This window comes from Chiroxiphia lanceolata, chromosome 2 (assembly GCF_009829145.1).
Source record: "Chiroxiphia lanceolata isolate bChiLan1 chromosome 2, bChiLan1.pri, whole genome shotgun sequence".
In the NCBI taxonomy this organism is placed as follows: Eukaryota; Metazoa; Chordata; class Aves; order Passeriformes; family Pipridae; genus Chiroxiphia; species Chiroxiphia lanceolata.
In genome coordinates, this window is record NC_045638.1 from 71,789,771 (window position 1) to 71,803,100 (window position 13,330).

Consider the following 13,330-nt stretch of genomic DNA (forward strand, 5'->3'; position numbering starts at 1 on the left):
TATATTTTGGAACGCAAGAGCATTTATAGCAAACTTTTATTCAATAGTTTAAAAAGTGTATGGACATTTTCATGAACAAAATGTTACTCAATGGAAAATACCTTCCTTTCCCTCTTAAGTTCTTCCACGAGAACAGCCATTAAATGCATTAACCTACAGCAGTCAGTTTTCAAATGCATGGGTATTTTTGGATTTCTTGTGTACATATATAGCATTTCCATATTTAAGAAGCTATTGTCCTGAGCAGTGTATGAAAAGACATTTAAACTACCTAGGTACAGGACATTTACTTGATTGACAAGCACAGAACAATTTATAGACTTTAAACATTTAATGTGCCTTTTCATCAAGGAAGGCAAATGATAACTGTAGGACTGTTTAACACTGTTAGTGTCAATTTAGTATCGTGTATTTAGATCTGCAGTAGAAAGACACACACAAAACATTTTTGTGGAGTATATTTTGTTACAATAAACCAAGCTTGTACTCCATCATCATGTGTGGTTCTCCCATAACCTCACTCTGTGAAGGATCTGAAAAAAGAAAAGTTGACAGCATGAGGCTTTTACTAAATAAAAACATTTTATAACGTTTAGTGCAACAGTTGCTTGACTGATTTTTGACAGTGTTGCGCAATGCAGCTCTGTAACTCATAAGTCTCTATCCAAAGCACTGATCAGATAACAAATATATATATCATCATAAAGACACATATATTCTTCAAGCAAAACCAACCATTTCTACATAAGCACAGACTCCTGTAGCCTGAATCTCAAGGCTGATCAAGTTTTGTGTTTAAGAAAACAGGTCTGATTGAAGCTTTTCTCCATAGTTGCCCTATACCTCTTTCCAATACAACTTCTCTGTGCAATAGGAGCTCACAGTCCTCCCTTCTGTTAGCTGGGATATATTCATGGTTTCTCTTCTCCACTCAACTGCCTAGTTTCACAGAAATTCTATACCCTTAAATATTCCCTCCATTCTGTAGAGTATGGTTAACATTAGCCACTGTACTCAAAGGTTATCAAGGACTGTACAGAGAACACAAGAGAGACCAATACTGATAGTATGAACTTCATTTCCATATTTAAAAAAAAAAAAAAAAAAAATCAAGACCAGAAGACAGGTTATGACTGCAATTCAGAAGAAATACCACATTCTTTATGGGTGTATCAGAGTGTTTTCCTTCCATAAATAAGACATATTAATGCCTCTAATTCCTCCAGAGACAAAAACACCTAATCTAGTCTCAGTTGATAAGTAGAGCCTTACCAAAAACACTTGTAACCCACTTGTCAGCATTCTATAAGCATCTAACAGCTTGTTGTGAGCAATGGTAAATAACCAACTTCCTATAAATTATGTTCGACAGTACTCTTCCCCCACTGAACCACAGTAGCCTGGGATTCCTTCCCTTGATCCCTGTATATCCATCTCAGAATTTTACTTCATGCCTCTAGATTCCTATTTATTCTTTATTATTTCCAGTTTCGTATGTCCCCAACTATTTTCATTCTCCAATCATATGTCAAAATACTCTCTCCCTTCTTCCGTGTCCGTAAGTACCAGTTAGAAAGAAATAATTTGTTTAAAACCCATTTTTCCAGGTTTATTCTCTTTCACACATACTGACAGTCAGCAGAGAACCACACAACTGCAACCTACTGCGTTAATTTGTGGAAGGCTCTGGTTCATTAGTTCCATATCTCCCCTTTAGCCTTTCTTTCTTTTTAAATACACAACTTACAAAAACTTTGTATATTTGTAACCTCTGCTCCTCAAAACCTGCACAAGTAGTTAAAAGTTTCTGAGGAAACAGGCATACAACATAAGTGTATAATCTTCTACTCCTTTAGATACCCAGCCTACAAGCAAATACTGGCTTACACAGTAGTTCGAAGTAACACAATTAGCAGCTGAAGCACACTTATTTCTCCTTCCCCGGTGCTTCTTTGCTTTTAGGAATTAATTCTGTTCTTTGTATTTGTAAGTTTAATTTTCTTGTTCCATAGAGGCAAATAACTTGACAGCTCCCACACTTTATCTTTAAATGTTTCCATAACACTAAAACCAGAATGTATTTACCATTAAGGATATCCTCAAAACCAATGCATTCATCATTTCCCCTCAGAGTATCCAATGCCATGTTTGAACTGTGAAGAAATGGGAGACGCTGGACCTGTAAGAAGAATTCAAGCAAAAGTTCAATTTTCTGCAAGTCTGAAATTGAAAGGGTTCATATTTGGACTTCTCAGTCTGAAGCGACTGAGGAAAATCAAGAGGCAGTCACTTTCTTTAAAAACAATGCTGAAATAAGAGAACTACTGGCACATATAGACAGCAAAACCTATCTAAACACCACCATCTTCTGTTGTTTATCTCTCTGTTGGAAAACAGCTGCCTTTCAAAAGATTTTTAGCTTTCACTGCAGTGAAAAAGAGCTAGTAGAGCAAATACTTTGCTTTAAAAAAAAAAGACGTAGTTTCCTTCTCTTCTGTAAAGCTCCTCTCACATTAAGCTGGGGAGGCTCACTGCAACAAACACATCCACACCCTGTGGTCAGTATTGGGCAATTGATGTATACTGCTGCTGGACACCAGAACAGTTATTAGGTCAGAACTTGTGGAGTGTGTGCATGCGTGTGCGTGCGTGGAGGGGGAAGCGATGGGTCAAACCTCATAGGAGGAAGGGTGGTGCTGTGTCATATCCCTCATGGCAGCCCCTGGAGCCTACATGGGGAAGCCTCGGAGTAGCTGCCAGTCACAAACAGCCCGGGAAAACTCTAACACCACACATCCTGGAGCCCCTGGGCCAGCTCAGATTGGCAGGGACAGTGAGGACACCATCCCTTACCCTGACCTGAAATCCCCAGCTGGAAATCCCCAGCTGGAAGGGCTGGCCATAGGGATCAGAGCAGATAAAACCAAGGGCATGTGTTTGCCTTGTGTCGTGGCCCTGCCATTGGACATGCAAGAACTGGTCTTCTACGAGGCTTTGGAGGTAGCTATATAATCTGTCTCTCCCTCTTTCTCCTTCTCTCTTCTTGATCCCTCTGCTCCTCTTTCTTTGCTTCTTTCTTGATGCTTAGGAGGATAGAGGGATTGGATCTTGATTTAAGTGTTGTGGAATTGATTTACTGCATTTTGATTTAAGTGCTGTGGATTAATAGTATATGCTGAGTCAGTATTGTGTAAAACATTTTGTCTAGCTTGTGTGGTGTCCTTTTGAACTTTGACCAAATCCCCTTATTTATCCCTTTAAATTAATAAAGAAATTCCATGGGAACAAGCCCGTGGCTTATTATCTTGATGCTATCTCGAGGTATTAAAGGACTCTGTATCTATATATTAAAGTAAAACTCATAGCCAATCCCATGAGCCGGCAGCTCCTGGGGCTGGAGTTTTACAGCTGCAGAATTTGGAAACTACATCTCTGACACAAGTGAGGAATGCAAGTGAAAGACCTATACTGATTTTCACATTTAAACATAACCCGCTTTGCAATTAATCTAAATCATAATTATTTCCCTGATCCCCACCAATTCTTAAGCTTCAAGTCCACTCCCAGTTACTTTCAATAGTCTTCTGTACTCTCCATGCACAGAATTACAAAAAAAAAAATTAAAGTGGCACACACAGCATTTAGAACCTAAGTATTCTGAGAAGGGCATATCTGTACTTAAAATTGCATTCAATGCTACTAGAGATACTTCAGTTATGCTATGAACATACTTTTCAACCATAAAATTATCGTATCTCTACACATAAAATAAGTCCAAGATTTCCATAATCACAACTGGTACAACTGCCAGAAGTGCAAATACACTATTCCAGTAAATATCTTGAAGTGAAATTAAACCACAAGAGTACTCATATACCCAATATGAATCTGGAAGTGGAAAGCCTTCTAATCACCATATTTCCCCCACCCATCCCCCAAAATATCTGTGGAAACACACTAGCAGGATATCCTCACCTCCCTCATTCTCTACAATGTGCAAACCTAAGTTAGGGAAAAGACTTTTCCTCACAAGACAGCACAGCTGAGATCCAGAGATGTTTTCATAGTCCCATCTGACTTTCACATCACTGGGACTAGTTAGTAACTTCTGCCAAGTTTAATGCAGCTCACTGTGGTTCAGTAGCACCTGATCACTGGGAGTACAAAATTGCTCTAATACACTTGGAAAACCAACTCTTAATAGCTTGACAACCTTCCACAAGCCAAAAAAGTTTACTAAGACCAATGAACTTTCTGTGTTTCCTAAGGGATAAAGTCAGCCTCTCTCCAGCTACTCTCCATCCTAGGAGAAAATAAGGAAAAGGAGACAGACTCAGCTTCTCAATTCAGACTTAAAACCTTTGAACTTCACTCCCTGTAGACCTCCCTTGATCTTACAACAAAGGTTGCGGAACAATAAGCACATAGCAAATTCTCTGTTTCAGGTTTCACATTACCTCTATATCCCCTCCCAAATCACTATCTGCTTCAGACCTCCAAGTCTCTTTTCCTTATAGGTGCAGAGATTCCTTCCCATGAAGGCCATACACTTCCACAGAAGAGAGTATTAATTTTAGAAATTATTACTCAGTTCCTCCTGCTTTCCTCTTGAAGGCTGACAGGAAGCTAGTGCACAGAAAAGCTAGAAGAGTTACCACTTCACCAAATAACCAATAACGCTGAAAAGCTTTAGCATATTGACTCTTCTGAAAACTATTAATTGCAGTCCAGTGAATTAATTTCTTTTGGAAATATAAAGTATCTCTAAGAAAGATGTCTCTACGAAAGCATGTTCCGAAAGAAGCATTTTTCAAGTAGTTTAAGTTATTACCTTGGATAAAAATGCTTACCTGTTTCACTGCTCTGAATTCCATCTGCAGCTTTAAAGGTGCATGGATTCCTTGAATATTTCTCAGTGTGGCAAAGTTTGTTTTATCTTGATTTAACTGGAACTGTCACAAACAACATTCATTTTTATTTTAGAAAAAGTTACTTTCAAGTACAGCCATAGAAGAGATTTGTGACCTGCTTACTAAATCTGTATGTAAAAATTCAGTGAAACCATCATATCTCAAACGTATGGGAAAGACAGTGATGCAGTAAGATTTGCTTTATGAAACTAAAATTGCTTTTTGCTGGATTTTATTCCAAATTAATAGTATCAATCTTATTATGTTATTTTTCATAATCAGAACATGTAACACCACCAAGTGGCATAGTTTTGCACTACTTTACTACCATATTTCTGCATGAATAGGAAGCTAAGTCCGGTTTAAAGATCACAAACTTAAAATCCACAATTGATGTCATTGTCAGCCATCAAAGACTACTTGAAAATACTTGATATACTTCTTTTCTGATCAAGTAGGAAGACGGAGCACCACTTATACTGTGTATGACTCTGAAAAGCAAATGAAAGCTCATAATTTTACCAACTGCTCTAAGACTGATCAATCAGACAAAGAAAATCTATTCAGTAGAGGGTCTTTTAAAGAAAAAGCGCCAGCTCATGAATATTGAAGTTCACAGAAGTTATACTTAATGTTAAGCTTAAGCTTGAATAACCCAAAAAATACAAATCTCTTATTCTGAAACCTGTACTCAGTCACCATGACAAAAGCCTATTAGAAGAAAACATCGAGCCACATATGAGAAGAGATCTCAAAAACCAACAGGAAAACGCAAGCCAAAAGGTACAACAAGCATTTTCTTCATAACAGCATATATTGAGTGTTTTTCAAAAATCAGCAGAAAATATTGATTATATTCCTCAGCCCAAACTTATAATTCTGGTCACATTATTTTTCCATTTCTTTTATTTTATGAGGGTAAGGATCTCTTGATAGCAGGAACTATGAGTTTCTACTAGTGCTACCTGAATAACCTTTGTAACACTTATGGCAGTAAAAACAACCATGGCTATCTCAGGCTAAGGTAAGTCTTTTCCCATTCATGAAAATAATTCTTAGATAAATTGGCCATAAGCTTACAGAAAAACTAACCAAACAAAATGTGGGAGAAACAATTTAGAAGATTCGCATACTTCTTAGGGGATCGCATTGCCTGTTTTAATTATTTCTATGCATTTTTGTCTCTCTAGCCTGTGATCTTTTAATTATGTAGGTTTTATATAGCAAGAACAGAGTTAAAAACTAGGTTATAGAAGTTTTAAAAAAAAAAATCAACTGACAAATAGCTCTGAAACATTAATAGTATTTATAAATAAGCTCATAAAATTGGAGTCACAATAACATCATCCTTGTAACACAAGGCAACACTAACACTGGTTAAAATTAGAATATATTAGACATTACAGCCAGACCTTGTCATGCTGCTTAACTTAGCAGTTTGGAACACTAGATCCTTCTTCACGATATTTTGATAGATTGGATACATCGTATCTTCTCTGCTGACAAAAGAGGCACTAGAGAGGACATTCAGCTCAATTAGCTGTCAAGTTGTCTGGTTTTAGCTTCTACAGGCCACTCCTAATGGTCCACAAGTGATGACTAAGCCAGACAAGACCACACACACTTATGACAGACTGTATGTGTAAAATGTCTAGATTGGGACCAAGTAATTTATTAAAAAATACATGAGACTGAAAGTCTGAAAATAAAGATACAGTAAAGATAAAGTAAACCTACAGATAAAATGGGAGGATCAGCCTTCCAGAGGTGTCAGGTGGGTCTCTCACCTACCTATAGAGATTGCATACACAACTAACTCAATAACTTTTAGATGACTAAACCTTAGCACACAAATCCCTACTTGGAAGCCTGTTTATACACTTGGAGAGAGTCATAAGTATGAGGTTAACATTAAATAAATTTGCCCAAAACATTATTTGTATAAAAAATATGTTACTGTTTTGAATATCTTTATTCTGTTAAAAGACAAGACTATTCATTACTTGTTACTGCACAAGCAGTAACCGCAGGTTACCGCATTTTGAATTTAAACTTCATAATTAGCCAAGAGCGAAGATGGCTACTTTTGATGTTATACTTACATTCTTTTCTGTCAACTCCAGTGGGTGACTGGGCAACAATTCACTTTTCACACTTGTAAAACTAAAAACAAACAAACAAACAAACAAACAAACAAACAAAAGAAGTAAAAAAATTAACTGCAAATTAATTGGGACTTTTTTTTTAAATTGCATTCCCAAACTAATGTCAGATACAAACACCACCCCACAGAGATACACAATCAGCAATTAGCACAGCCTGAACTACAAAAAACAAAAAAAAGCTTAATAGTGAAGCAGCAAATAAGACCTATAACTAGAGCACTATCTGAAGAAAAAGAACTTTGATTTCAGGCACTCTTGTTCCTTTATGCTTGACAAAACAGAATGATAGTGTTTCTTCCTTGATTCCATCCAGAAATAGAAAAAATATTAACAAATTAAAACATAATGGATGTACTTATCTCCAAGCTACTCTATATCTTATTTTAAACTCTCCAAGCTTTTACAATGGAATATTGTACATATCTCCCCCACCACTCAGCTGTATTACTGACATTTAAAACTCCATGAGCTTATTTCAGATTCATTATCCAAGACACAAATAACCAATCTAAATAGTTTGGCACTTACATAAAATGGCAAACCCCAAACCCATTCTTTTGACTATATTACTTCTACATTTCATACCAATGCTGAAACTAAACCGTTTCCCACAGTGCTAAGACAGACTTACATCCATGTATACTAAAAGCAGCTACTTCTTGAAATGAGATTTCACAGAAAATCCATGCTTGAAAGAGAATTTGATTAAATATGTGGACTTTAGGCTATAGCTTTTGTGACACACCTTGCAAGAAACTTTTTTAAAAAGCCAACATTAACACATACTTTCTTCCTATATCTGATGTTCATCATTGTCTGTGACACAATTCAACAAGTAAAAGTAGAGCGTACCCTCTGCGCAGAAGATCGGGACCTTCAAATGGCCCTGAAGCTGAAAACTCAGTAAGTGGGATACTATCCTTCAACAGAGAAGCAGTGCCTCTGGAATTCTGGAACAAGAAAAAAGTGAGGATTACTTTAACACAACCAGACCCCTTTTGTACGGGCCATTAGGCCAGGCAAATGAAATAAAGTGCTCAAAGACTTCTTAAAGTAGTCCTGGAAGCCTTAGTCTTTTGAGTCTCTTAAAAACAAAAAAAAAAAAAGGCAAAACAAAACAAAAAAAACCTCAAAACACCAAAACACAAACCCTACACTAAATTAGAATTTTTTCAGGGAGTCTGGTAAGAGTTAAAGATCCCAATAACAGATTTTTTGGATCTGGTTGAAACAGCTGAAACTACAATTACCCCCTGTTCGTTCCCACCCTGAGCTGCAGGGATGGAAAGGAGGATGGCAGGTCCTGAGAGCTGACAGGACAGAAAGGAACATGTCTGAGCATTCCTTCATGTACTGCAATACTGATGTAGTCAAGTAAGATTTAATTGATTTTAGCCATGGTTTGAGGCTGCCATAAAGAGGACAAGGTGTACTTAGGCAATCCAGTATGCCAGTTAGCTGAAAGAACAAAGGAAAAATAGCAATTTGTAGCAGAACACCAGAAGTCCACACATTTACTAAGTAAAGCCACATTAACCCAGAGCACTAATTTCAAGCTAACCTACACGATTTTACTGAAGTGATTTTAGGATTGTTCACGCAAATTGCTCCACCAATCCGCCAATGCAGAATAAATTCTGGAAGGTGACAGTAATGAGCTGTTCAGTGCAGGAGTTTTCTCCGGAAGCACTGTCAGATCCAACAGAAAAATCATGCTTATAGTTAAGGTCTTTTGTACTAAGCACTAGCTTCCATTGACATCAGAGCTATAAGACAGCCCTAAAATATCTGTTTTACAGATACAACTGGCACACTCAACACTGACCAGACTTTTCTGAGACTGCTGTTAAGTGAAAGCATTAAAGAGATACAGTACCTAGGGGACTCGACAAGGGAAAATCAAAGTTAAAGTCAAATGCAAGGAGAAAAATCACTACATACTCCTCAAAAGCAACACTGTAGAGTCCCAACAGTGCCCAGCCTGTCTTAAGTGGTCCCACCACCGCTGCCCACCGCGGAGGGCCGAGCCATGACCTCCCTCCCCCAGACTGCGGGAGGCCGGAGACCACCGGGGCTCCTCGTCCCGCCCCACTCCCAGAAGAAGGGTTTTATCCACAGCCGCCACGCGCCCTTCGCGCCCATGAGGGAGCCCGCCATGGCCGCGCCGAGCCCCCATGACTCAGCACGGCCCCGCCGCCACCGAGGACACCGAAAGGGGAGAGGAAGGAGAAGGGGAGGGGAAAGGGGGGGGGCAAGGCAGGGGAAGGCAGAGCGGTCCGGCCCACTCCACTCCAGCGCAAGCCCCCGACCCCGCGGCCCCTGCCCGCACTCACCATCTTGAGCCCCCAACGCGCGCCACCACTTCCGCCGCCGCCGCCCGCTCACTTCCGCCCCGCCCACGGCGCATGGCGTCACGGCGCAGGGCGGGCGGGGCCGAGCGCGGCCGAGGGGCGGGGCTGAGAGCTGGTGCCCGCCTGGCCTCCGCTGCCCTCGGCGGCTCGTTCCCAGCCCTGTGACGTCCTTGGCAATGGCCTTCCTACACGCGAGGTTGTTGGTCGTCGACCGAGCGCATTGTTCACAGAATCAGTTCAGGTTGGAAAAGACCTCTGAGGTCATCGACTCCAACCTATGACCGAACACCAGCCTGTCAACTAGACCATGGCGCTACGTCCAGTCTTTCCTTTAACACCTCCAGGGATGGTGACTCCACCACTTCCCTGGGCAGACTATTCCAATGTTTAATCACACTTTCTGTGAAAAGATTCCTCCTAACGTCCAACCTGAACCTCCCCCAGCACAACTTGAGGCCATTTCCTCTTGTCCTAGTTGCCGGGGAGAAGAGACCAGCCCCCACCTCACTACAGTCTCCTTTCAGGTAGCTGTAGAGAGTGATAAGGTCACCTCTGAGTTTCCTCATCTCCAGGCTAAAACTCCAGGCTGTTCCCACATGCCAGCAAAACAACTGTCTCAGTACCGCCCTGGCTCCAGGCAGGAGCTGGAGCTGACTAACACCTTCCCATGGTAGACCAGGGTGGCTGTGTTGTTGTGTCTGGTATGGAGAGCTTTTCTTGGTCAAACCCATCCCCTCCCGCTGGACCACAGGCAGCAGAAGCTGCTTAGATGACACCAACAGCATCACAGTGCTGACAGCCTGAGGCAGTAAAACCAGGCCATGACGCTTCCAGAGGTAAACACAGCCTCGTTGCTGGGCCGGCCATGCAGCCTTCCCAGGCAGCGCTGGGTGCATATGAGGTGTCGGGGTGCACTGCTCTGGCAGAGACCTGAGACAGCCCTTGGGACCCTGGTCTTCTGTCAGTGACCAACAGGGATGGGCCTGAAGCAGGTTAATCTCTGGAAATGAGTTTTGAGAATGATGGATATAATCTGCTGTGTTAGTAGGCAGGTATTAATAGCCACAGTAACTGTACAGTAACGGAATTAGTATTAGCTTGCACTTGAAGAACTTTGAAAGATGCGTGTCTGGGATATCTATTTCACGTATTTCTTCTGAGACCTGTAGTTCATAAAACCCTTTAAGATTTTGTGCCAAATTACCCTGATGCTACAAATTTTGTATGAGGCATTTAAGCACCACATCTTGCACAGAAACACAATATTTAAATATGAATTTTATATATGGCACTCAGATTTGGAAATAAAAGCTGAAAAATTTATACACTTTATATTTTGTTTTCCTCTTTCTTGGGCAAAATCCATCCACCTCTTGAAAAAACCCCACATTCTCAACCACAGTTCTGGCCCTTTGTACTTAGGTCTTAGGTTTAAAGCAAAGACTTCAAAAGAATGAGAATGGAGGACTGGGTCTTTTTAAATCATTTTTAGGAAAATGAGTACCACAAAGGTTTCTCTGATCTTGTAATTATAATGGGTATTTGGTTATTGTGGTGCTGGATTCATTATTATAGAATAGATGTGAATACAAAAAACAAATCAAGTTCCTGTTTAACTGCAGCTTACAGAAAAAGCTAGGTTTGTCACTAAATGTATTTATTTATTGACTGAGTTTGTTGATCAGGATATGACTGTAGAGATGAAACATCTAACTTTCAAAGTCATTCTTGCAGGACACAGACAGGATGCAATCAGTTCATGTACATTTTTGACATCACTGCAATCCACAGTCTAGGCTGCATAACATAAAAGAACATACATTGCAAGAAAGAACTGGTTTTCCTTTAAAGGCTTTCACACTAGGGAAAACTTCCAGACATAAACACAAATCACACACATATTTTTCTCATCAGATTACCAAGTATTTTGAATTGGAGCAAGGCTTGATTTCTTTCACAAGCAACTTTGTTTTAATGACCTTACAGTGAGCATCTCAGCAGTGAGTGATTGGATTCCTCTCTGCAGCCCCACTGCAAGTTAATCTGAGTTATATGAGCAACTGTTGGGCTGACCAAAGCTTTGATCAGAAGCGAGAACCCATGGTGAGCGATGAGCTCTTCAACTGCTCCAAAGCAGAAGGCATGGCTGCCCTCGGTGGTGCAAGGTGATTTCAAGGCTGCTACCAGCACCAGGCTGACCAGAGTGCAGACAGGAGCCTGCAGGCATTGCACCAGGCACAGCGGCCCCAGCACGCAGCACCCTGCCAGGACTGTTGCTGGCTGCAGATCTGGATAGTCTACCTGAAGGCATCTTCCAGGCTGATGGTAACAGGGTAGAAAGTGAGATGTAGTAACTGCAATTGCTATAGAGGCCATTCTTTTCTGTGAACATTCTTAAAAGAGTATGTGGACACTCTAATTTTAGTGTGAAAATAACTACTTAGCTCCTCTAAAATGGTTACTTCTGTACATTTAAGATGAAGAATTTCATGTGTTGCCTTGAAAGATAACCTCCAAATCATTATTTTTTTAAAGAATTTCTTTTCATCGTTTTATGTAGAGAAGGTCTGAAATGTATGACAGTTTCAAATATTTTCTGGATTTTTTTTTTACCACAGCATTTTGGAACGTCAGATCTGGTTGTTTTGGTTTAGTTGGGGGGACTTCACTGAGGTTTCAAACAATCCTTAGACTATGGATTTTTTTATCTTACAGCAATGAGGAAAGTGTTTACTCTTTTTTAAAAAACCATACTCTTTCAACTGCTCTTTTAGTAGTTTCATTGGTATTAACAAACAAAAAACCTCATTAAACAAAGTTTTAGACAGCCTGACTTAAAGTATATTCCTGTTCCAGTTACTTAGCTCTCTCTTGCCTGGATCCCAGCATGGCGTTATTTCATATGAGGTCTGTACATTTATCATTGAAGCCTCTGGAAGAGATTTACCCAGTGGATTCAAAACTTGTCCTGACAGAGGCAAGTGGGGCAAAGGCCACCCCATACCTGCCTCTCCTGCCTATGGAAGAGGAGATCTACAGAAGCCAGCTTTCTTCTGGGAACTCTACTGCTATGTTAAAATAGGTTTTGAGCTAATATATCCTGCCTTTCTACTAAATTAAGTGGTACATTTTACCTCTACCATCCCCAGAGCTCTGTTGTGTGTAGAGGGATGAAATATAGAAATACCTATTGATTTATACCACCAGTGCTATTTAATGGTAGCAAAAGGAGTATGTTCTCCAAAGAAACTTGCCTTTGTATCCATGTTTTTTTAATATTGATGCAGCTTTGTCACTTTTCAAAATCTAATTCCTTTAACATATCAGTGGGCAATCTGTTCTGAGTACGTGAACCTCTATCAGAAAAAAACCTTTATCCTGTGGGACTGGGAAACTCTTTCACTGGTTTCTGTCAACAGCCAGTTATAACTTGTTAAAGTGAAAGTACTTTTTATTTGTTTTTAATCAAATCAAATAAACACATTTCCTTTGATCTTTAAGTCCTTTCTTGTTAACTTGCTTTATACTTTTATGTTTTGGCATTCATTGTAAATTTAATTATTTAAAAAGTTATTTTGTTTTACATTATTAAACCTTTTCTGAATTTAAGATAAACAGGGACATGTTTTGTTAAAGATTAAAAATAAATTTCACACAAAACTGCAAAATGTAGCAAAGATAATAACGTGTAGGCGTCAGAGTGTTCCAAAACAAGACTCTCTAGGGGCTCTTCTGAACACAGGGCTACATTAAAACCGTGTTCTGAAAAGCCTCAGGAAACCCCTGACTCTAACCCACCCTTTCCTGAAGCTGGTGAAAGTATTTAGAAAAAAAGTTACTGTTGCAGGGATAAAAAAAAAAAAAAAAAAAAAAAAAGAAAAAAAAAAGAAAAAAAAAGAATCCC

The 13,330-nt window shown here is 39.7% G+C and overlaps 1 protein-coding gene across 1 annotated transcript; it reads right to left on the minus strand.

The window, feature by feature from the left end:
• Nucleotides 1-17: 17 nt before the first annotated feature.
• POMP (proteasome maturation protein) lies at nt 18-9,478 on the minus strand. Its single transcript, XM_032677990.1, has 6 exons — nt 9,409-9,478; nt 7,928-8,025; nt 7,013-7,073; nt 4,851-4,952; nt 2,086-2,179; nt 18-533 (listed from the first exon to the last, which is right to left on the minus strand). The coding sequence occupies exons 1-6, from the start codon at nt 9,409-9,411 to the stop codon at nt 466-468; spliced, it is 426 nt and encodes a 141-aa protein (XP_032533881.1). The 5' UTR covers nt 9,412-9,478; the 3' UTR covers nt 18-465.
• Between the last annotated feature and the right edge of the window lie 3,852 nt (nt 9,479-13,330).

Coding starts and splice junctions, on each gene's coding strand:
- POMP (XM_032677990.1), bottom strand. Junction 2,180..4,850: donor AATTCAGAGCAGTGAAACAG/GTAAGCATTTTT, acceptor TTCTTCTTACAG/GTCCAGCGTCTCCCATTTCT. Junction 534..2,085: donor TTTTGAGGATATCCTTAATG/GTAAATACATTC, acceptor TTCTTTTTTCAG/ATCCTTCACAGAGTGAGGTT.